Raw genomic sequence first — 25,735 nt, 5'->3', positions numbered from 1 at the left:
CAACACGGCTGCAGCCTGGACTTCACAGCCTCAATAATGTTCACCCAAGTTGCTCATAAATACTCTTTTAAAGTTCCCATGACATGATGCTCTTTGGAGGCTTTTATATATTGGTCCCCTGATACCATAGCTGAAGTCTCTTTCCCAAAATTCAGTCTTGGTGCAGGATTACAGCCAGTAGAGCACAATGAGCTTCCCTTAGTATGTGCCATTTCTGAGTCTGTAGCTTTTGAGGAGGAACCCATAAGGAGCAAGAGTCCAGATTGGCCCATTTGAGCTTCCATTTTCTCAAAGGCAGAGCAGGTAACCCCAGGCTCGGTTTACAGCTATCGCCATTTCTGGCCACTGGGGGACCATAGGCAGGCCGGTTGAACGCATATTAATGTAAAAAAAAACTCAAAGTGAAATTTTCATGCCATGGGACATTTAACTAAGCAAAAAAAAAATGAAAAAAATGATACAAATGAGTGTAATTTTAACATATGACCTGGTCGCACGCTTTCACTTCACGCGCGAGCAGATCAGTTTCCTCTCCTCTTTTCCTCCCTGCTTAGCAAATCTGCCATTCTAATAGCAATGCATTGCTGTGCACCAAGGTACAAAAGCACCTGTCTTTTAAAGAAAATGGGAGATGACGCTCTGTTGGCTTTAGTGCATGTTACGCCCAAAACACACCGTTGATTATTTAAGACACTAAGTACAACTTTTCTGAACCATGTCCATGGCTCACGGACCTTTTTTTCCGCCGTTAAACTAGCAAAAGATGATTCCTACACACCCTAAAGGCACCTGTACCATGCCCTTAGATCATTAAAATAGTACCTACTGAATCTCATTGTATTATTCATACAGTCCCATATGTTCAACACCTGGGAACAACAGCAAACATAAAAGCCACAGCTTTAAGGGTTGTATACCTTGCTCAAGGGCACCCCTGCAGTATTTGTACAAGGGATCTCCTGTTCATTTTCCCCACACATTTCCAGCCTGTCAAGTGGCCTTTCTCACTACAAAGCAGGATTACAAAGTTATCTGGATACCGTGTAACACCCAGAACAGTTTTTTTTACTTCAGGCCATGTTCCAGCTTTGACAGGTGTTCTGGGATTTACTCCTCAAAGATATTCAATTAACTTTGTAATCCTGCTCTGTGAGAAAGGCCCCTTTCAGTCAGAAACTCACTCCTCTAGTCTCTATATTGTCTTTTTATTCCTACAAGGCGTCAGAGTGTTGTGGAACGTTATATCTCATATGTTGTACGTCGTTAGGTGTCGCGACAAGGATTCATTGGGCATCATTTTTCATTCAGGAGTAGCAATAAGGAGTAGATCTCATGTGACATATTGTGAGTAATAAATATATGATAAGGGGCGTCATGCAAGAACATTTTTGTATCCTTGTCTTAAACTTTTCTTTTTTTCTTAGAGGTTTTCACCTACGAATGTGCCAAGTCTTATTCAACAAACCCTTTTACCTGCCCGGACTTGTCAGAAATCTCTTGTACCAGGGAGATTCAGGTCCTGCTGTCATAAATCAGCTGACAAAAATATATGTAGTGTTAACAGTGTCAGGAGTCGTATTAGGGGACCTGAAACTATTAGAAAATATTAACAGTAGATCTTAGAACATCTTTCTAAAGCAAAGGTCCGTGACTTGTATGAAATATGATGTTCCTTCCCTGTGAAGCAAGGCAGTCAGTTTCTACATGACTTGTACGAACACTGCTGAATACTTCATATCTTAGAAAAAAATTCTCAATACGAGAAAATTCTCTAATGAACAAATAAGTTTGTACTAGTGGTTCCTAAATGAGGCCCAATGTTGTAGTTGTTGGTTCTAAAGTTGCTACCTGTAGAAATGCATTTGTCTTTTTGAAAATGCAGTATTTGCAACCCTAAAGAGACGAAAAAGGTGCCTTTCAGGGTGTTTGTGTACTGGGGAGAGCTGCAGCTACACAGGGTTTAGCAAGTAGTATTTAAGGCAGAAAATCCACGCAGGGAGGGTGGTTGGGGTGGTGGATGGGTCAAACACAAGACTTTCACTCAGGAGACCTGGGTTCGTCTCTCGCGCAGCACCTTTCCTAAAGTCGCTTTCTTCCTTAACCGTCCCCTTATTCCCGTGTGTCCCACAACCTTTTTCTGTCTGGGTAGTCCACATAGCATTCCAAGATGGGAGAAAAATGTGTTCTGGTGCATTGGCATTTCTTTAAACCAATCACAATCGTCTTAAGCAGTGCTAAGTACAGAGCCACGAGAAGGAACTTGTTTTGGTGGAACATGTGTACCTTCAAAGGTGGCTTTAGTTGTGCAACAGAAAACTCAGATTGGACAGCTAGCTGTCTAGAGGAGCAGTTCACCATAGTCCTCATAAATCCACCGGAGTTTAGAATGCCAACATAAAGAAAGAAGAAGGATATCCGGCCGAAAAGAATGACATCCAGCGGGATTTCCAGCAACACTGGAGCAATCCGGAAGTGGGACCTCGCGGATATACTGTAGTAAGTATTAGAATCAACTTTTCAGTAGGTTTTCCCTTACAAGCAATTTGCCTTGGTGGTTCGGTGCATAAACACAATAGACATAGTTAGACAAATTACAAAATAAGTCAATTCAAAACACTCAAGTGATATAAACACTATAGAATAGAACTGACAACATAGAAATATGAGAAAATAAAATATTTTGCAAGAATTTGTTCTGTGAAACGTTCACAGTATAATGTATAGAAAATATGTGCATTTATGTAAAGAGATGATAGTCAAAGAGATGTGCCTAATGTAACATAGTATTAAGTAACACAGATGCACATATGGACACCCATTCTCAGGTGATCATTTTTATCAGAGACAAATGGAGGACATACCTGAAGTTGAAAGCTATCAACACTGAGGTGCCCCACACTTTCTACATTGTTTCTAAATTGCATATCTACCACCTATTCATTATGATAACAATGGCTTTCGCGTGGAGTGTCATGAACCTTGTCAGCCTCTTGATGGTGGAAACTTGCCCGTGTGAATGGGAAAATCTCTTCCTTCATCTATCATCAGAAGGAAAATAAACACTTGATTTACAGTGTAAGATCACTACTATACAATAGAATTCATTTAATGTCAAATACCAATTACAGCTCTCTGTAAGTAGTTGTATTTCTCTCCAATGCGCAACCTTCTTGCCCTGCAATTGTATTAATGCTCTAACGATGCAGGTGAGCAAATGAATCTGCAAAATGCCAACAGCTGTCTTTTTGTGAGATAGTCCACTGTTAATTTTAGAAATAATGCAGTGGGATTTTGAAAAGGTTTCATAAGCCCACAGGTCATATCAGTTTCTCCACCCACAGAGGATTGTGCAGCCCAATTTCATTCCAGTAAAAAAGCAACTCATGGTTTCACCATAACTGGAGTTAATGGGTTGTCAGTCGACAACAGAAAAACTCTGAAAAGCCACCCACCGTGTAAACATGCCAATTATCTGAGCTGTCAGGTGCCGATGAATGTTATTTCAAAATTTACCTTTCTTTTGCCTTTGTATCTCACTCTTTTACACCCCATACCTATCTGAAAATGTTATTCATACTGTAAAACTGCCTTACTTTCACCAACTCACATCCAATTAATTTGCGTGTTTGAGTAATTACTAGCTGTGTTTTGTTCCAGGAACAAAATCCCCTAAAAAAGATTGCTTAAATTGAATCCATTTCCATTAACTGGTTTGGAGCAACAAAGGAAAAAACCAAGCGATCATGAACATGTTTATGCCCAATTTTTCAAATGTTCATACAAGTTTTCATACAGCTTATCTTGCGTTATAATTGTTTCTGGAAACACATCATTGTAAACTGAAGAGATGACATTAGGCAAAAGCTAGTCTATTTTCACAACCTTCCACTTCTGAGATTGCTTCCTAAAATTCCGCCGTATGACCCTAATTTTGACCGGTTATCCCTTACCTTCCATTTTCATTATGTTGGAATTGTAAACTCCGGTGGATTTCTGAGGACTATGGCTAACTGCTCTCATATCTCTGCAGGGTAAATCCAGACCGCTAGCTAGACTATCTGTCCAACCTGAGTTTTCTGTTGCAGGACTCAAACAACGTTTGAATGTACATCCACCAAAACAACTTCCTTCCCAAGGCTACTTTGCAGCGGCACAGTGGCTCCATCTGGTCCTTAGCATCGCCCAAGACGATTGTGATTGGTTTAAAGAAATGCCAATAAACCAGAGTTTTTCTCCTATCTTGGAATGCTGTGGGGACTAGCCAGACCCTCCTTTGCAGCACTGTGGAGGAAGGTCTCGCAAGACTAGGCACAAGCATGATTTTACTAAAATTTTGTATTTTTACAAATCAGAATATTTTATTCCCTTAGGAAAAGTATTTAGTTGCAGTTGCTCAAAGTCAATTTCAAGGTAAAATAAGACTGACAAAAGTCATTAAGTTTATAAATTAACAAAAGTAACTTGGCTACAGTAAGACCTAGAAACACAAAGTAGAACTAAGTGAGATTAGGTTACAAGTAAGAGTTTCAAATGAATTGTACAAATTCTATTGTAGAGCAGTTACAACATAAATACAGTACAAACATAAATAAGTACAGTGTGAACATCAGTAGGAGCAGTGGATAAATAAATTACACAAACAAAAAATTACAAAGTCACAACTCCCACCTTTGTTCCCCTTTCATTAAGTATCTAACCATGTAAGGAAAGTCTAAATGTCCCTTCATCTCTTGGGACGGGATGTTACATTCCTAAAATGTCTTTCCACTCGTATAAGGCCTCGGAATTGGAGGGAGAGCAGTTTGAAATCACATCAGGGAGCTAATCACACAGATCATTTATCAACAAAGCTACAGTTAAACCCTTGCAGCAGTTGTTGAGGAGGCTTCCAGCTGTGAGTAACTTCCATTTCTCATTTAAATGTCTCCAAACAACACCATGCACTTTCATCACATATGCTATTATCTAATCAGGCAAAGACCACACAGTGCCAGTTACAGTTTATTCATGGACATTGATCTGCAATCCAAAAAAAAAAAACATTGTATTTTGGTAGGTTATCCTCTTCTACCATGAATCACATTGGTTTTATTTAGGTCTTATTTAGCCCAATATTTCATACATATGGTTGTTCTGGTCTCTAAAGTTTTCAAAAGAGAACTATCTAATATATGTGATGATTTTAGATTATTTTCTTTTATTCATTGCTGACAATCATTTTATAACAGAATAAGGTATTTCTAATTTAGAATGGGAACATCTCAGTACAGATCAGAGCAAACATCATCGCAAGCTCAGGTCTTAAATCACAGCTTCCTACTCTCTTTTTAGGTTACATTTACTGAACAAAACCACACTCATTTACTCATTATTCAAAATTGCATTATTCAAAAGCAGTAACAGCAAAGGAAACATCTATACTACTATACTTCAACTACAATACAATATCATCAGCTTAATTCCATGCCAAAATTGAAATCCAATATGTGACATTAAGGAGAATAATACAGTGTTTTGGAGAGAATGATTCTGCAATTTTGTGTTTTTCATTAACCGCCAATTATTTATAATAATCTATTTATTTACTACTTATTATTTATCTCCTTTTTGAATTTCAGCTGTATAATCATGTTTGTTGTAACACACACACACACACACACACATAAATCACAGCACACACACACACACAAAATCACTCTTAAATCACAGCTTATTACACTTTCGATTACATTTTGTTGAATAAATCCACATGTATTAACTCATCATTAAAAATCTCATTATTCAAAACCAGCCACAATTAAGAAATTATCTGTACTATCCTTCAACTACGATATTTTTTGCATATACATTTTGTGCCAACAAATGTGGGCATTAATGGTTTGTGAAGACATTTAGAGCAATACAGTGCCTTTCAGAAAATGTTCCTACAATTTTGTCCTTTTAATGGATATCTCATTTTGAAATTTCAGCTGTATAAACGTCTATGTGCTACCACACACAAAAAACCTATTACTCTTTCTTTAGATTACATTTGTTGAATAAAACCACATGTTTTCAAAATGTCAAAAGCAGCCACAACTAAGGAATCATCTGTACTATTCTTCAACTACGATATTATTAAATTTTGTGCTAAACGCACATGCCCGCTACGTGTGCGTGCGTGTGTGTGTGCATGTGTGCGTGCGTGCGTGCGTGCCTGCGTGTGTGTGGGTGTGTGAAAACAAGGCTGCTCTAGTGACAACTAATCTCCTCTTTCCTCTCATTCCACCATGTTGTTGATCAGTGTCCTGTTACTGAAAAGCCAGCGCAAAATGCCACGATTATAAACTGTCAATTACCGGTAATTCAGCTCCCTAGTGTGTGCTGGATGAGACAGTCACTCAACTCCGCCTTTCCCCTGCCGCTTCCCTTCTCCTCCACGTCACTTTTGAAGAATTACAGCTGTTTTTTTCCCCCCATATGAGAATGTCACGAGCATCAGATTTTAATAGGTGTTGACCTGTTTAACAGCCGTGCTGTGTGTGAAATACATCAAAGTCAACAGCGATCGATATGATTCACTCACGACTCCAAGTATTAAACGTAAAGAGTAATGACGTAAAGAATGGCTAAACCGACTTTATTTAAGAAGAAGTGCAACCTAGAGAGACTTTTTTTTTTTTTTTTTTTGATTTTCCCTCAGCTTTCTATTCAGGATTTTGGATTTACAGCCTGCAACTCTACTTTTTTGGTTCAGTTTCATTGCTTTTATCACTCCCGCCACAGCAGACCGGGGTGAGTTCACGCTGTCAGACACAGTTAGCATCTAGCTGGTGAACATTGTCGAACATTTACCAGCTAAAGAGACAGATATCTTTGCTAGAAATTGATAGAAACAAATCACAGAACTACAAGGAGAGTAAATATTGGACTTCATATTCATCAGGTGTCCTGAAGCGATGTATGCTGCTCCATCTGGATGTGTACTTAGGCCACTTTTTTCCTTACAAGTTTGTCTATCATAGAAATAATAGAAATGAAATGGATAGATAGGCTATTGAACTGGTTCACATTGTCATTTGATTGGTACACCACAAAATGGCGATTGTTGTTAGTTGTTATATTGACAATACACCTCAATGGGGCAGTAAACTGTGTTGCAGCTCGCTTAGAAAGGAGTCGCCGACAATTGGGAGATGTTCTCCGAGTTTCAGGGAGTGAGGAGAGACAGTTAGACCCATCAGCATTGGCTCAGCTGGCCGCTAACTTTAGACAGAGCCCGCAGCTCAGCTAATTCTCCGTAACCGATGTGACATTAAAGCACGGTGGAACCAGCGAGCCAGCCGGACTTAGATGGCTAACGTTAGCTTGCTAACTCCACCTTAACGTTACACCCTCGCCACCTCGTTCACAGAAAATGAGCCGAATAAAGCTGTCTGACTTATTCAGCACAGTTCAGCTAACTGTACGCTTTACTCACAAAGTATAAAAAGGAACCAAATCAGAAAAGACCACATGTTGACTGTTGCCTTCTAACGTTCATCCCTGGTGTCACACATGTAGACGGATAACTAAGGTTGGTATCGTTTTGATTTGAACATTTCTGATTCCAGTTGTGATTCTTCCGGTTCTGATTCATGGAGGGGTGGAGTTGAAACAGCTTACATGCTTATTTCACAGAAATTAGTGAAATTTAATTTGATTTCAATGGTGAATTACAGTTTTACTGGGCTTTTTCAGCCACACGTTAGAGCGCCGCTTACTGCGGTTCATGTCTGCAACACGAGCGTGTCGCCGCTACGGAAACCAAAAGTTACACATGTTAAATTTGGAACAGATGATCGAATTTGAAACTAAATTTTTCAGACTGGTATATGTTACTGTAAATTTAGTCAGAGTACAATATATAAAAAGTAAAAAAAAGTAATCATTACTTTTACCTGCGAAGCATGTTGCATGGGTTCTACACAGTACACATCCATGCATTCATGTTATTTTGGGGCAATTCGGTTGAAAGAAACCCGAATTTCTGAGTTAAACCAATTTGAAAACGGTTCAAATTTGACCAGAGGATAACACAAGGCTTAATTATTTCCATTTCCATTCTGTTGTCAATCACACAGATAAAAGCGGAAATAGCTTACATCATTTTGCATCATTTGGATATTGATGTACATGAGGGTGCACCCAAACAGCCTATTTTGAACACTTTTGCTGCATGACTGTCTTCACAGGGAAGCTCCACATAAACAGGCAAATGCCACAAGCTTCTAAATGTCAATTAACTGTGATTCATCTCCCTGGTGCATTGGGAGGGACGCAGATTGTAGCCGTTCATTAAACCGCCTCACTTTCCCTTTCCTTTTAGGTTCAGCTGGTGCTCCAATCCACAGTGACTTCTATCGAGTACAACAGGATAAGCTGTAAATTGTGGGATAGTTGGGGTCGTGAGCGCATAATGAAAATGACTAAAAAGATAAGGCTTGTTGTGGTGCATTGACACCAATCTCTCTGATAATAGGACAAGTGAATGTGTGAAGCACTGCAAGCAAACAATAAAAAGCACAGCCATAGTCAACAATGATGTGTTATTTCACAGGGCAGAAAGTTTGACTCAAATAATTATCTCTAACAATTTGAAAAGTGTGTGCCTCAATAACGTCTGGGAGAATACGTTAATGGACTTGACTGTGGATCAAACGGCTGAACAAAAATATAATATTGTACCGTCATTGAGCTTTGGTTTTAGTTCCTGTTTTTCTTTTAGTTACCTCAAGGGTATCTGGGATGCTGGAGCGTACTCGACAGCTCTTTTAAAGCCTCCTATTTATCTCTTTGAAGGTCTAATACAGAAAAACCTTGCTGAGCTGCGTTGATTATTGAAAACCTTGGTGAACAGTGACCTCCTCTTGCAGTAAGTAAAGAGAACAAGTTATTGGTGTGTGGAAACCAAAAATATCTCTCTATAACATCTATATATTTTCAACCGATCAGCTGCTTTAAAAAAAAAAAAAATTGGATATATGGAAATAATTGAAAAATTGTTTTAAAAAAATAAAACGATGGGCTATACAACGGTACTCCAGTGATTTAGTATTGCATTTCAATAAGTTGGGAAACGTACCAAAAAACAAAAAAAATAACAAAAGGTCAAAATCAGGCAGAAGCAGAGATGTCCTGACGTTGTCTCTGACATTTCTCATAATGCATCTCAATAGCATCTTTCATAAGACCCTTTATGCCTCCAAAATGCTTCTTTCAAACCCCACAGCTTCAGGCTCTCATGAGGATTAATATGCGTTCCCCCAGCCTGCCTATCCTTCTGGGGATAGTGGGGGTGTTAGTAAAGTACTTCAGCAGCTAGCTTGAGCTGTCGCAGGCCAAAGTCAAGCTCCCTTCAGCTCAAGTAAAGAATCCAAATTATGTTCTTCAGAAATGAATCTGGTTTTCTATTGCGATGCAAAATCAGATGGACCAAATGATAAGGTTTTGAAACTCATCTATGTGAGTATGACATTTAACAGCAACAAAGTGTCAGCTCAGATGCTTGACCTTAAAAAACAACACCCACAAGTGTCAAATTCTTTGTTCATGGAGGTCTGCATGAACAGTAAGAAGGGAAACTTTCTTCCTTTCGCTCATCTCGTCTCTCTGAGCCAGTCGGCTCAGTCTCCATGGGGCTTTTTGGATCTAGTTTCTGAGGAAATGATTCATTTCTGATGCGATATCATGCTCTCTGCTTCCTTTCCTTGTCACACTTTCAATGTTTTACTTTTCCACCACGTATCTTTTTTTGGCAGCATCTCACATCTCATCTCTGTGGCCTCTTTTTCATTCTTCTTCACTCCCTGGTTTTCAGTCATCCCTCTTCATTTTCTCCTTCAGTCTCCCCCTGCCGCTCCATCACCTTCACTCTCTCTCTGCTTTAGTCAATCCCTTAAGTCACTTTACTCTTTTAAACCCTTTCTTTCTGTGTTGCTCTTTTATTCTGGTGCACGTACTGTATCTTTCCCCATAGATTCATCATGTTCCCCTCCTTTCTCTGGCTCCCTTCATACTCCTTCTGTTTTTTGTTTGCAGTAGTGAGCTTTTTTTAACTTCTTCTTTTAGTCTATATCCTTCTTTCTTTCTCAATCATCCCCTCTTGCTCCCTCTTTCACTGTTGCCATTATTCCCCGCTGCATCATAGAAGAGATCTAATTGACCACTATAAATGACCCAAAGCTTTTTGTGTTTCATGGCTTTTGTGCGACCGTCAGACTGTGTGTGTGTGTGTGTGGGTGTGTTTGTGTGTGTGTGTGTGTGGGTGTGTTTGTGTGTGTGTGTGTTTGCATTTCGGCTTCTTTATGAATAGGGGGATATCTGTGTTGATGTGTTTAATTAGGGGAATGAATCTGTGTGTTTGTGCATGAGAGAATAAATAAAAAGAAGAAGGAATATGTGACGGAGGGGTAAGCAAATAACAGAGACAGAGATGAACTGTTTTGGTTCGTTGCCGCTATTCTTGTTGATTCACGCCGTGGAAAAACTTGCCAGTGGGAATGGATGGCTGCTTTGACAGCCCATTGTCTCCCTCAGGGTAGAGAATTTGGTTCAATGACTGAGTCCGTGTGATATGCACTCACATTATAAAAACATTATCGGATTTATGCACATATACACTCCAATGCACAGTTATCTCACACACACACACACACACACACACACACACACCGACACACACACACACACACACACACACACACACCTTTAAGCATACGCCTTTACACACAAAAATCCTTCCTGCACACATGGGAGGACACGTGGGTGCATGCCTGCTGTAAATCCAAAGCAACTCAACACCGCCTGCAGAGCACACTCACACACACACACACACACACACACACACACACACACACACACACACACACACACACACATACATACACAAACACAAACACAAACACACGTTTCCCATTCTTTGTTAATGTGACTGTGTTTTACAGCTTATTCGATGGCTAAACCCCAGCCAGCCCATTCACCTCTATGCTGTGCCATGTAACATATTGTCCTAATCAATCCCTCACACACTAAGAGGCTTTGTCACTGGAACCACCCGGGGCTAGCTAGTGGTTAGCGAGTGCTTAGCCCCTTTTTCTTGTGCAGAGAGTGAGAGGCCGGCTCCCTGCAAGAATTTTATCTTTACAGGCGCAGAAGCTGGCCGAGAGGGCAGAGGGGAGGTGGAGGAGAAAAGTCTTTGGTGGGATTTGATCCCAGGTCTGCAGGGGGTTCATGGCAGGGGTCTGGATCTCTGTGTGAGTGCCAAGCAGAGAGCAGTTAAAGGAGCAGGGGGGGAGCAAAGAATCATTATGTGTTGGAGTTACTAAAGTGAGCACCAAGAGGTCTGATGATAAGGCTCACTGTAGCGAAATGACTAGGTTCCAAAGCATGAACAATCAAAGACTCTTTCAAATGTCACTTGATTGTATATGGAAGCTGCTAAACACATCGAGCTGCTGCATTTAGACTAGATTGCATTGAGAAGGGATTACAATTCTTCTGTTCTTCTCTCTCTCTCTCTCTCTCTCCTTTATCTTTTTGTTTTTCTTTCTTATTCTCTTTGAGTCATTTCCTCTCTTTCTCCGTCTTACAAGTTCATTAAAGTTCATTGGTGTCAACAAATGTACAGCACGTCATTAGTTGCTAAGAGGCAGGGGCAGTTCACATCAGCAGCATTTATTTTGGACAATTTAATAAACATGATGGTAATGCTTGAGTTAACAAAATCCCAGTTAAAGCTTTAGTGCGTAACCTTGTGATATTAATAAATGTCCGTTATATTCAAGCCGTTGCCAAATGCGTTACTACAAAGCTAATTAAGACTATCAGCTCCCCACAACGCTCTCTGTATTTCTCACTACGACTGTGTGCAGAAGATTGTGGCGTCCCACGACTTTCCCGCGCTGAAACTCGAGTGAAGATAATTACTTCTTCTGATGGACTTATGTCTTATTGGAAAAACTTGTCCATGCTTTCATCTTCAGTAGACTTGACTGCTCTAACGGTGTCTTTACAGGTCTCACTAAAAAAAAATCAAGTGGATCACACCACTTCAGTCCTCACTAAGACCAAGAGACTGGATCACATCACTCCAGTCCTCACTAAGACCAAGAGACTGGATCACATCACTCCAGTCCTCACTAAGACCAAGAGACTGGATCACATCACTCCAGTCCCCACTAAGACCAAGAGACTGGATCACACCACTCCAGTCCTCACTAAGACCAAGAGACTGGATCACATCTCTCCAGTCCCCACTAAGACCAAGAGACTGGATCACACCACTCCAGTCCTCACTAAGACCAAGAGACTGGATCACATCACTCCAGTTCTGAAGTCTTTACCCTGGCTTCCTGTGCCGTAATGAATTGATTTCATGGTTTAGGGCCAACAAACATTTCTGATCTGCTACTACACTATGACCCCCCCAGACCTCTCAGGTCATCTGGTACAGGTGTACTTTCTGTCCCCAGAGTCAGAACTGAACAGGGTGAAGCAGCTTTCAGTTTCTATGCTCCTCATATCTGGGAGAAACTCCCTGAAACCTGCAGATCCGCTGCTACTCTCAGTTCTTTTAAATCAAGGCTGAAGACTTTTCTCTTTGATGTTGCCTTTCTTTAAATGGTTGTTCATTTCTTTATTGTTTAATTTCTTATACTGCACTGTTACTGTCTATTCTTGTTTTATCCATTTTTATTTTTTGTGTAAAGCACTTTGAATTGCCCTGTTGCTGAAATGTGCTATACAAGTAAAGCTGCCTTGCCTTGAAGAGTCCATCATGTTTTTTTAGTCCTCTGTGTCCTCCTTGGCTTCTAGTAACTGCGTCAAGGAGGGGTGGGGACAGTTGTGTTGTCATTAGAATTCCTCACATAGGTGGCAGAAACTTTACTATACCACTATAGCACCATAGCTTCAACAAAACAAGTAAAAAGAAATGAAAGTAATATTTAAATAAATACCCGTGCAAGTCCGGTACAGCCAGACTCTCCGAAGTTTTTGTTCTGTGATAAATTAATATTACACACATTTAGAGAGGATTTGAATTGCTGTTTTTATTCTCAGTTCTTACCATTTTGGTGCTGGTGATTCTCCTTTGGGGATGGATAAAACCTCTTTGGTTTCTCTGTGCAGGAAAATCCCTGGCCTTTTTTTTAACACAAGACAAGGCTTGGCTCTAGCTCAAAGTATCTAGGAGTGCCTTTTTTGTAATCTTGTTGTTTGCAGAATGTGTTGCGCTCAGGGTTTCCTGCTGCTCTCGCATGCTTAACTAGTCGACGTCTCATTTGAAAGCCTTGAATGCATGTTCTGCTACATCAGTTTTATTTGTCAAATTCAGTAGAAGCCTGGCTCTCTTGAGTGTATTTGAACACATAGACAGGATCGGTTTCAACATTGATTCATCAATCAGTGTTGAAAAGAATAGGGTATCACAGCGCAGTCATTTTTGTTTACCAAAAAAGGCAAAAGTATAAATTCAGACACATTATTTGGGGGTCCTGTTGATCACAAAATAAGAGACAAATGTTAAAGATGCCCTGCCACACGTATTTCATTACTTTGTGGTAATGTCTGAAGATCTCCCCTGGACTCGGGTACATTTTTTGTCGAATAAAGCTGCGGTTACCTTGTTTCAAGTCATTCTATTGTGGTATAGAAAGCCTGCAGGAATACTCAGCTCACTTTATGCCAGTGCTCATTAATATTCAATGAGCTAAGCTGCTTGACTCCAATTGACTAACAAATAGCCAATGAGAGCATGGCTATCAGCATCCTTTACCCAGCATAACTCGATGAGCTCATGAATAGTAATGAGCTCAGGCAACATGACATCAGACTCACCGGCTTTTGTAATTGGCCTGATTTCTCCGCTTATTTCTTTTCAGTGGCTAGAGCTGACAGAAGCGGAAGCAGTTCATTTACACATTCCTGACGTAACACAAACACATATGGACCTAACATATTTCAAAGAATGCAAGTAAAAACGATTTTGTGTGCCAGGGCAGCTTTAAAATTTTTTTTATCCAGTAGTCCAATTTTAATCCTGTGTTCTGAAACAGCCTGCAGGTAAGCAGGCACTACATGGTGTTGAGACTGTGTTATTCTCTAAGCTTCGTCCCTTTATCATCTCAGTTGAAAGTTGGAGTGTGCTGGCCTGTCTGACTGACCCTGCTCTCGCCACGCTGTTTTTCATGCGGTTTTCAAAGGGTTACAGGTACCTTCCACTGAATTTCAAACACATACTCGTGCGCTACCCGAGCTGCAGCGGTGTACCTCAAGGCTCGCCCCCTAGCGATGCCTCCTGGTAGACTAGCGTTGTAATGAGCAGGGGCCTAGCTAAGACTCCTGCCTGAGGCCGCCTGCTATCAAAGGCTCATGATTCAAATGCGTTTTTTTCCTGTCTCTTGAAAGAAATTGTCTGTTTTCTCCAAAGTTTCTTTCTTAATGCCTCCTCATTTTCATTCTCTTCTGTTTTGTTCCCTCGCGCTTCTCTGCAACCTTGTTTTAAATCCTCTCTAACACATTTTGGGGGAAAAAACAATCACAGCAGTGTCCTTTAAACAACACCAGATTCACAATGAAATACTAATAGTCTCTCTACCTCTCTTTCTGGCTCTGGCTCTCTCTTTTTCTCTTCATCTTCTCCCTATTAGACTTTGTTTGGTCAAGATCCTCTCTTAGTTCCAGTACGTTCAATTATTCAAACAATATTGGTTTTGAGGTTGATGCATAATGTTCATCTCCATCTCTTTTTTTTGCCTGCCTCCAGGTATCGGGGCACAGAAAGTGCGAGTTGACGAGGAAGTGGAAGCAAATCCCGCGGAATCTGTTGATCTCCGCTGCCAATTTATCGACGGAGGAGGCCGAACCAAACTCACACAGGTAGGAAGATGGCACATAACGTTGTGTTTTTCCAGTAGCTTTGGAAGCACTGAAGCTCAGAATGACAAAGAGACACTAACAAGGTAGTTTATGTCTAATTAAATAAATTCATTGGAATAGACAACTGGTTTATTTGCAGTTGAAAAAGGGAACTTTCTCCTTCATGATAGTTTCATGATGATTGGTTATTGTTTTATCAAGAAAAAACAAGGACGTTTAATTATTTATGCCACAAGTTTTGCTTTGCTTAAGGAATATCCTATATAACACATAACATCTGTACAACACCAGAAGCATGGGGAAACGGCTACACCAGGTCCAACTAAGTCCTACACAGCTGTGTTCACACTCTTTATGTGTGCATTTGAAACAGACAGTGGTTTCCAAACACTTGCGTGCATTGAACTAAGAGAAACAGCAGAATATAAAAAAACGAGAGAATTACTGCCACTAACTGTTTAGCTTAATGGCCGACTCTCTAATATTTGCATACCAGCTGGGGATAGAAATGCACATTCATTTCCATTTCCCTTTGCCAACGTTTTGGAAAATTCTGTTAAAATGTGCACTAAAATTGAATGGAAGCTTGACTTTTGTGGCTTAACAAGCAGCTAATTTACATATAGAGAGTTACATTTGTTATATACGGAGCAGCAGTGTGTGGGCTTGGTGACACATAACATCTATAGAACAGCAGAAGCATGGGGGAAGTGTTTGGCTCAGTTAAGCTCAAGCATGGAAGCAGGGGCAAGGTATTCATTGTGTTCCACTCGTTTGTACACATGGAAAATTGAGGGACTAAATGTGTAAAGAATGAAGAAAGAGGGCTTAAAGAAAAGTTCACACCCTACATACTTTGTCCCCTCCGCACAGCTGGCCAGATGCGGACAACAATGATCAACTCTTAGTTTAAACCTGCTGACCTTCTGGAAGTTAGATAATCAGCTTGGGAAAGCTTTATTTCCTAACTTTCCAAAAATCTAGAAGAAAGGATCATCATTAATGCCTTTTATAACGTTTGTCCCTCAAGTGTCCCTGCTAACGGGATCATCCTTAGTATGTTCTTAGGACATGTGTGTCTCTTTGTATTAACATTGTAAGTGATTGGTCTGGTCCATCTTCGCAGTTCAAATTGCAGTACAGCGAAGGGGGATGGGTGTTTCAAATGCAGTTAGAATGGTAAACATCTGTTCAGCCGTTGTGGGGATGTCAATGTCTAAAGTCATGAAAGCTATCCGCAAATTTAAGGGCGTGTTACAGTCAGTAGGACAAAAATATACATTGATGAAAAAATGAAAGTGTTTGAAAGGTGTCCGAGCTGGGGAGACATAGGACTCTGGGAGCTTGCTCCCCCTGCTAACTGCACTAAGCTGTCTAGCTTTCTTCCATGTACTATTTAACACATGGAGAGAAGGAAAGTCACACCTCATCCACATTTACTGACCAACAGCTGGGGTTCGATCCAAGCAGTAACTCCTGCCAACATTTTGAAGTCTCCAGCATTACAAACCTTTGCACCTCTAAAGAAAACCCCAAAAGGTTGTTGAGGCCTTTGTGGCTAGCTTGCGAGCTAATGGGTGATATTATTACGGTGATAATATTTTGGAGCTGTTGGAGGGCTAATCTGGGAATTGTGATTTCCAATGGATCTGAGTACTGTTACCTGGCTGCCTGGTCTGCCAATCTTTCCAGCCCTTGTCACATGACCAATTAATGTTTCCATGACAACTCAAAAATTCCATGGAATCAGCACTAGAATTTTTTTTTTTGTTTAGTGGCAGGCTGAGCCTACACAAAATTATTGTATTCTGATATACAATTTGTTTAAAATTAAAATGAATTTCTGAAAAGATTTTCTGTGCTGTATTCTGATTACATTTCTACTCACAGATCATATCATTTTAACAATGGACTGGAAGTCAAGTTATTGTATCAATCTGGGGTGACAAATTATCTGACGCCACCTTAAAGTTTTCACACACCAAGTACTAAGGCAAACGCTGTGAGCTGTTTGCTAGTTCCGTTTGATCCTGGTCTATACCCCTCTGAGTTGTGGATGGAATCAATATGTAATTTGTTTGCATACAAAAACAAAAATTGCATTTTGGGCTAAATGGCCCTCCATAATATTTTCTCTACAATCTACAGCTGACAAGGGAGTCGTATTCACTGATTTGCACTGACATGTGGTTTACAAGCTGTCTCCTCTTTGCAACATTCAACCCTCTCTCCTGTCTCTCTTCCGCTCCTCCAGATGTCACAAATGTAATAGATGTTTGCTAAATGTGTATTGATGAATTTTATTTACCTTCCTTCCTGGTCTAGCACTTTAGCCAGTAGTTTGTATTTAACGCTGTCACTTTGAAGATGGAAGCAAAAGGGAAATCAATTTGGTAAGACATCCCAGTATTCTCCTTAGCGGTTGAGTCTCATACAGCCAAAACAGGAATCAATATCTTTTACATATTAGAAACCATTTAAAAAAAAAGCCTGTAACATGAATCTTTTTCAAATAATGCTCTTTAAAATGGAAACGGGATCTTTGAGAAAAGGTTTGCAGGTCTAAGCAACCTTTAATTTCCTCTTGCAATAGTTCTTGGCTCCTTGCTCCAACACCTTTTATTGAGTTTTTGCTACTAAAAGTGAAATCATTTCAGGATTCATGGGAGAAAGAACAGGGCAGATTAAAATTCATTTTCAGAGAAATGTTAGAAATGATGCTGTTCCTGCAGTATGTACTAATGCCTAAAAGGGACAGGAGCATCAATGCTGAGGTTTTTTTAAATTTTTTAATTTTTTAATTGTATTCTTTCATGTGTGTGTGTGTGTGTGTGTGTGTGTGTGTGTGTGAATTTTGTATGGGTTTTCTTGTCTTCCTTGTATGTGCTTCTCAGAGTTAAAATGGAGTCAAATCTGAACACAGAGTCATGATACACATATTCCATTTCAGTTTGACTTACTCCCTCCAAGAATATCGTTATCTCTGATGTGCACTGCAAATACATATCCATATATAGGCTTAGAAATCCTAGAAAAAAGACACTCAATGATAACTCCCGTGATAGTTGTCTGCACATCTATGGGTACACTGCAAACAAGAACTACTTGATTCAGCATATTTATGTAACCGAGGGTTTATTAAATTGACTGGACTCACTATAAAAGGAAGAAACACAGGCCTCCAATGCCAGAACCAAGACGGCACTGCCTGTCTCACTTTATTGAATAACACAGTCAGTGGCCAGTCAATACAACACTTTATCCACTTCCGTTTTTCCTGTCACAATATAACCTCTGTGGTTTAGTGTAACGTCATCTTAACCTTCAACTGAGTGGTAACACAATAAAATACCTTTACATGTTTATGAGTTCCAGTGTGCCAAAATTAAAAACAACTATATTCTTTCTATTTACATCCTCTTAAACCTTTTTGGGCTCTTTAGGGCCTGGATTTTCTGTGTGTGGGGGGGCAAAAGTGAAAACCCCTGCATCGGTTGTCCATTCTTAAAAGAGCTCCTCTGTGTTCATGGATCTTATTAGTCTGGCTGTAAAGTGAAAGAAATCAACACATTCTGAATCTCTAATAGAGAAAATGCACTCTCTTAACCCAATTGAGCAAACGATAACCACTGGTTTTCACAAACTGTCCTCACCAGGTGTCCTGGATATGGGAACCCATCGACGGTCAAAGGGACAACATCGCTGTATACCACCCTATGTACGGGCAGAGTTTCCCCAACCCATCCTTCAAGGACCGAGTCATCTTCCTCCACAACAGTCTGGAGAACCCTTCCATCAGGATTTCTCAACTCAAAATGTCCGACGCCGGCCGGTATACCTGCGAGTACGCCACGTACCCCTCTGGAAACGAACAGGGGACGACCACCCTCATCATGCTCGGTGAGTAGAGAGGTTACGTGTCTACGTAACATTACATAAACCTTGTTAACAGAAACAACAAGCGGCTGTTTGAAACAGGTTTTCAAAAGTTGTTCAGCTACATCAGCCTTGACAAGTGCCTCCCCAGCCATCTGCTTATCTCTGCTTTTTCATAAAAGATGTTCCCATTGGACCCATACCCTAAGAAGAGGCAGTTTGACGGATTTGACGATTATTCTCAGAGTATATCCTGGTTAGGTGCAGCGTGAAAAACACTAGGAGATGGGGGGGATAAAGAATCCGATTCAGACACGGCTCTTCAAGTGAAGTATCATATGTGATTTGATCAGCAGGCACTCTGCGATATAAGATAAACAGGAAGTCTTTATTCCAGACCTCGGTCCTCAGGTTGAGCTAACAGGTTTTTAAACTTGTGTTTTACTTGTCATATTGGTGAACAACGAAATGAATACAGTTATCATTATTACACTAGAGGAAATACCTGAACCCGGATTTATTTCATTTAATCTTAGTGAATTTACATAAAACGTTAATATTACAAATATGAACCACAATCCTTATGTGATTCTGGTTATGGCTGAGTCTTCCATGTTAAATTACAGAATCACCCAAGGATGGGTTCCAATCAAAAGCAACTGGACTTTAACAGGGACTCTGAAGACATTTGTTTTCAGAGCACCTTGGCCTCAGCCAAGGTGGCCTGATTCATACTAAGGAAGCAGTATCGATTGTCTTGACAATACATCCTGGTTGTTGGTTCATCAATGGTTGTTCATCTTTGGCCTCAGCCAAGGATTACTAATACATACTAAGGAAGCAGTATCGATTGTCTTGACAATGACCCGACTGTTGAGATAGAACTGACGAAGTCTCATACATAAGAAACGTGAATAGTCTTCGGAGCACCTTTAATCAAGTTGAGTTGCCCCTTGATTTTGATCCTTCCTTTGATAACTAATACCTGGATGACTGACAACCTTCACAGACAAATAATTACCTAACACACTGGGTGTATGTGACTTATATGTCTATAGGTATTGATTAATTTTATTATTTTATTTGTGACATAAAATAAGATAGACCAAACGCGTGCTAACAAATGGCAACATCAAACAATGACAATGGAAACCAAACATAGTAGTAATTGTGGTATAAAGAACAGACAAGAACACTAAAGAATTAAGTTGAATTAAAGACTAATTGGGATTGGGTGGGGAAGATAGTGAAAGAAGAAAAGGAATAAAAAATGTAATAAAAAATAACAATGAAATATGATTGCCCCCCCTGGTCTGTCTGTTGGCTATCTGCAGTCTCCTTGAATCCAAGTGAATGCTGCATTACACTTTCTGATGAATCATTATGTTGAAATCTGCTTAATAATCATAGAAAACTCATAACCCAAGCACTGCTGGAGAATCATCATGTTTTAAAGTTTTTTCAGTATCATTATGATTCAGTGATTGTAGTCTGTACAACCTGGAGCACATTGCACATAATGTAAACAACTATAGCTAATTCACTGACTTCCTTGCAACATTATACTTCACATTTACATTCCCCAAAGCTCCAACAGTATACCTCAAGTAGTGTAAGAGGTAATTTATGTTTCTTTATCAGTATTTCATACATAAGTAATAGTCAGAAATTCCCATTGACATGGTTCTTATACTGTATTCATACTACTACTATTCCTATATTATTCTCCTCTATATGCTCATATGGATATTTGCCCTGTGTTAAAAACCTGCAGACAGACAAAGAACCCAAACCATTTTTAATTGCGGCAGTTGTACTGAGATAGTCTTAGTGTTGTCTACAGCGTCACACTTTGAAATCTCCTGCTTTAATTAAATAATAGGTAATATAATGTGTAAGCTACTCCACACACCTGTCAGCTTTTCTTTTCTGTCTCTTCCCCACTTATCAACAGGCTGAACCCCCGCAAGCATTTAGCAGAGACAGCCCAGAATGGGAAATCTGAAGAGCTGCTTAAAGTTACCTCTGTGTCTTGATTTTTTAAACTGAGTGGTTTAGTTGCTGTTAGCAGGGGAAGCATCCTGATTGTAATCGGAGACAGCTGGTGTTATTCATCCGCCCACATGTCCTCCCGTTTGCATGCTACTTACAAAGGAATCCGATGCCTGGTGTCTTTCTCTCGCAGTTTACAGCACTGAGGAGACCGTTTGCTTCAATGTGAATTACAACAGTCCCCTTGATTGTTATGTGGAAGTGCTGTGCTTGTAGCATATCTCCCATGGTAGAGTCAGTGGTTGCACAATTAAGAGCTCATACATTCAAAGCTCCTATCATAGTGGCATGCTTAAGGGACAATCTAATATAGTGCACTTTAAACTGAAACAGTGCATTGACTGAATTCATGTTCTGTGCAATTGAATGCCATCTGCCTGGTGCTTTTTCCTTTTTAATGTAATATCCAGTTGTACGTACGTTGTACGTCAGGGTGAGATGGTTGAGTCCTTTTTTTCTTTTTGTGTGCACATATTGGCTGCAATTTATTTATTTTATTGTTGTACAACCAAAGGAAGAATTTAAAAATTAATGGATTTCAAATAGGATTGTATGCATGCTTACATGTGTGGTGACACTGTGTGTTTTAATTTGTTGCAACTTCAAATGTTTGTCTGGATATTCCTCATCTGCTGCACTAAAATAGTTCACATAGGTTGTCCTGTAAGTCCCTGTGGAGACACACTAAGAGGCAATTATTGAAATACTTTCATGACAGTACCTAGTTATTGTAGGCAGTATGGTATGTTTTAGAATTCTCTTCAAGTCTCCCCTCACAGCTACGCCTGTAACGTTTTCCCCCCCAGTAGTTTTTCTCAGTAAACCTTCACACAAGAATGCAAAATCCACTCTGGATGCTTCGACACAGAGAACAGAACTTGGCTGGTTTCGCAGAGAAAACATTTTGGCGGGATTGCAGATGGACGTGGGCTAAGCCTCCTAAACTGCTGCTGCTGGCACAAAGCAGAGGTAGACTGGGAAATACCTGCTGGAAAGCTCACTTACTCGCCTTTGGTCTGGAGTTGCAGCACTGCCAAGCTCTCTGGAACCGAATCTGGTCCATTTAAATGTACTTGGCGAACTAAGTGTCTCAAAGTCACTAGAAGACAGTCATATTTTACCCTATTGGATATAGAATCCATACGAGCCAATCACATTAGACTTATTGTATCCTCAACTGCTGGCACCCAATCGTATTACATTTTATTGGATATAGAACCACCTGCATCCCAAATCATGTCAGAACTTATTTAAGTATGAATACATAATCGTGACAGCCAATCGTATTATAACTTATTGGATACAGCACCACCGCCAGACAATCTTATTACCACTTATTGGCCTGTGAATAAAGAATCACTCACTTGGCTGTGAATGATATAAAATCGTCCTCCATTTGGACCATACGAAAATAGATGGTAGCCAATTATAGGGCATCTTATTGGATATAGTGTAGCCAGCAGGAAAGAAATACAATTGCAGATGAGGGAGAGTGTAGTAGCTCAGTACCAGTTTTAGTGTTGTTTAGCCCTTATTGTAAAATATTGTGCTCATTTAAAAAAAAAAATGTTTTGAAGAGCGAGACAGAGTCCAGAGGATAGAAGAGTGGAGTGCCGACTGGCTGGAGTCCAGGGATCAACAGCGTGAAAGAGTGTAGCTCCTACAAACATTTATCTCACACAGACAGAAATAACTTAAGGGTGGGGTGCTCCAATAATGGGTGGAGCCAAAGAGTTGTTTTTTTTCTGGAAAAGTTACATCACTAAAGCCCAAGAAAAATACACTGCATGGAAATACAGATTAGCCACAAGCCATGTCCTGACTGCGTTCCAGTGTTGTAGTTCTTTCTTTTTTCAAGTCTGTATTATACTTAGTCTAGAAAAATATGCGTAAGACAGTGGTTCTCAAAGTGGGACCCCCCCAAGTGGGACCCCCAGTAGTCCTTAAAGGGGTCCCCAACAACAAGGGGTTTGAGGTTTGTCTTTTTGAGATTGTGTGACTATTTTGTGTCATGGGTTTCATTCACTTTCTGTAATAAAACATCTAAAAGCAAAAATTCCACCAGGTAGTGGATCTTTGGGCAAAGTCTTGTAAGATGGGGGTCCGTGGTCAGTTTTAGGGGTCCTCCATGTGAAAACGTATGAGAACCACTGGTGTAAGTCAGCAAAATGTAAATGAGATGTGTGCGTCCCCTTGATGTGATGGTGTTAATGAATGAGGAAGTAGTAGTATGACATAAGTCGCAGGGCCCCATCTTTCCCGCCCAGCGCCCACGTCGTTTAAATAGCAAATGCACCTATGGGCGTGCTGGTCTTACAGGGAGGTGTGTTCAGGTGCATTCTTGACGTATTGCTGTCTTGAGGCAGCGGAAAGTGATTGCACTATTGACCAACAACCTTTATTTATCCAGGAGAGTCGATTGAGAACAATTTCTCATTTGCAATGACGAGCTGTCACATTCACACGGATACACATTCAAACCTGGAAGCTTCCCAGTACAACCACAGTCTGATCTGCTGGCCACTGAGCAGCTCCACTGGAGCGGCTGGGGTTAAGGGCCCTGCTCAAGGGCACCTCAGTGGTGGTAATGAGGGAGGGACAAGCGCTGCTCTTTCACTTTCCACACCCACATTGTATCCTGCCAGTCTGGGGATTGAAGAATTTCATTGAATTTTAACAGTGCATTAGTGAAATGTGCTTAGGCTCGTGCCTAACTATGGCAGCGTGCACCTCTGTGCTTATTACACACACAGGGACACGCACTGTCGCGCAGCAGCACACAGACATGCAAAAGCTGAAAAATATGAATCAGCAAATCCGCCATGATAATAGCAATGCGCCAAGGTGGAAACGCGCCTGGCTTTTAAAGGAAATGGGAGATGAGAGTCTGATTGGTTAATGGCATGTTACACCAAAACACACCTATAATTAATTAAGACTCTAAGTACAATCCTTTGGAACCGTGCACCTGGCGCACTGACCTATTTTTCCATCGTTACTAGCAAAAGTGGATTTGTACATGCCCTAAAGGCACCTGTGCCAGGCGCTTCACGCCGTTCGCTTAGATCGTTAAAATAGGGCCTTCAGTCTCTATATTCCTGTTATGGGTTAGCCATTGATTTGAACATAGGAATAAATGCTCTCTTTTTTCTCCACATCGGCTGTCCAGGAATTCCTTAGTAAAGCATTATGACCCTAAAAGCTCCAGTCAGCTGCTCATACGGCAGTAAAAATGTGGCTGTACTGGCCAGCTCCCAGGAGAAAAAAATGTGAATGACTGTGAAACAGTGTCTTGTTCTAAAGATATGATTTGTCCATAGCAAGCCTTCCTGGGATGATGGGAGGTTCAAGAGAAATGACAGAAGTGCAGCTTTGTGCATTTTAGGTTCCAGCCCTGGTTACATACCACAGCGGGTATTTGTTCGGTATATTTATTTGGCCTTTCCAAAGCCATACTTTAATTAAATAGAAAGATATTGACTCCAAGACTTATTTGCAACCTCGGTTAAGGAGGACTTTTATGGCAGGGAGAGATAACTACAACAAACAACAAAAACAAGTATAGAGCCATTCTCCAATCACTGACAAAGCAGATACACCAAAACCACAATAACAAATGTTGCTGTGTAGCAACCTTGGTGCATTGGAACACCATCCACCATTCTTTTTTGAGTTGTTGATAACAGGCAGAGGAAGGTAAAAAATAAAAATGCCTTTGAGTTCACATTTGCCCTCAAGTAGGAGCACTGAATCAGTCAGAATGCAGTTAAATGCAGCACTACAAAGGGGCTTGAAATGCGAGGCCTTAAGGCGCTTTTTGTATCTGTATTCAAGAGGCGTATCTGAGCTGGGTTGAGAAGTCAAAATTATGTGTTTTCAGCAGTTTTTAGTTGTTGCATAACAATAGTGAGACTGGAAATTATCATTGATTTCCTATTTTTGTCTCACAATTTAAGCACTTAGGCTAGTGCTTTCAAGCTTGAATGAGCTAGATAAGATGAAAGCAGGGATGTCCAAACTTTTTTCACCGAGGGCCACGTACAGAAAAATATATAAAGGGCTGGGCCGCTCAGTAAGGGTGAGATTCTCAAAACAGCCTCCGATTGCTTCTTATACATGGTGGTGATCCCCTTCACTGCCGTTTATAAAGGGGGAAACATAAGAGGATGGGTCTATTTTAGGCTTGATATGCAAATAAGTTATTGGGCTTTTTAAAACACCGACTAAAGTTTGTCAGAAAATAACATCAACTTTAATTGCCGATTAAAGGACCCCAGGAAGAATAGCTTTTAGCTATTGCTAAAGCTAATGGGGATCCAAATTAAACAAACAAACAAATTGAGTGAATTAGTTGAGTAATTGGCCCTATTAGCACATAACTACTGTGTATCATGTTTTTAAGTTACCTATAATTGGAGCAGCATTGTACTCAGTGGGAGAAGTGATGCTGACAAAATGCATTCATTTAAGCTTTGGACTCCAAAGCTTGAATTAATGCATTTTGTCAACATTTTAAGCAGCAAATAATGAGTTGCCAAAACAGCACACCGCATAATAATTGCAGTATAAACTTCTATGTTGTTCCTTGATTATTCATGCATTAGTAATAGTTGAGGAGACATACTGTACAGCCAAACAGATGTTTCTTGTCTGGAAATATTTAACAGCAGTGTGTCAAGCTGAGAGAAGATGTTTACAAACCTGGGCAGCTTGTGAGACATGAATTCCCCAAATTTAACAAGATCCAGAAGCCTTTATTGATTTTTGGCTAATGTAAGCAGCAAAGTAGAAAATAAAAAACACATCACTTGGCTTCCTATATCAGCATACAGCAGTGAATAAATCCATGTTTAGGGAGGGAGAGAAGGAGGAAACGGCGATATTTGCCACTAACCAGTGCTATTATATC

General features: G+C 40.3%; 1 protein-coding gene across 2 annotated transcripts in view; it reads left to right on the top strand.

Moving 5' to 3' along the window:
- The window catches only part of LOC117956670 (nectin-2-like), a 273,954-nt gene that overhangs the window by 103,707 nt on the left and 144,512 nt on the right, over positions 1–25,735 (top strand). For both annotated transcript variants that reach the window (XM_034891867.1, XM_034891866.1), the window contains exons 2-3: positions 14,786–14,898; positions 18,555–18,798. In XM_034891867.1, coding sequence (XP_034747758.1) covers positions 14,786–14,898; positions 18,555–18,798 — 357 coding nt within the window. The remainder of the gene's footprint in view (positions 1–14,785; positions 14,899–18,554; positions 18,799–25,735) is intronic.

This window comes from Etheostoma cragini, chromosome 14, assembly GCF_013103735.1.
Source record: "Etheostoma cragini isolate CJK2018 chromosome 14, CSU_Ecrag_1.0, whole genome shotgun sequence".
In the NCBI taxonomy this organism is placed as follows: domain Eukaryota; kingdom Metazoa; phylum Chordata; class Actinopteri; order Perciformes; family Percidae; genus Etheostoma; species Etheostoma cragini.
Note: the sequence above shows the minus strand (reverse complement) of the source record. Positions and strands in the feature narration are given on the sequence as shown.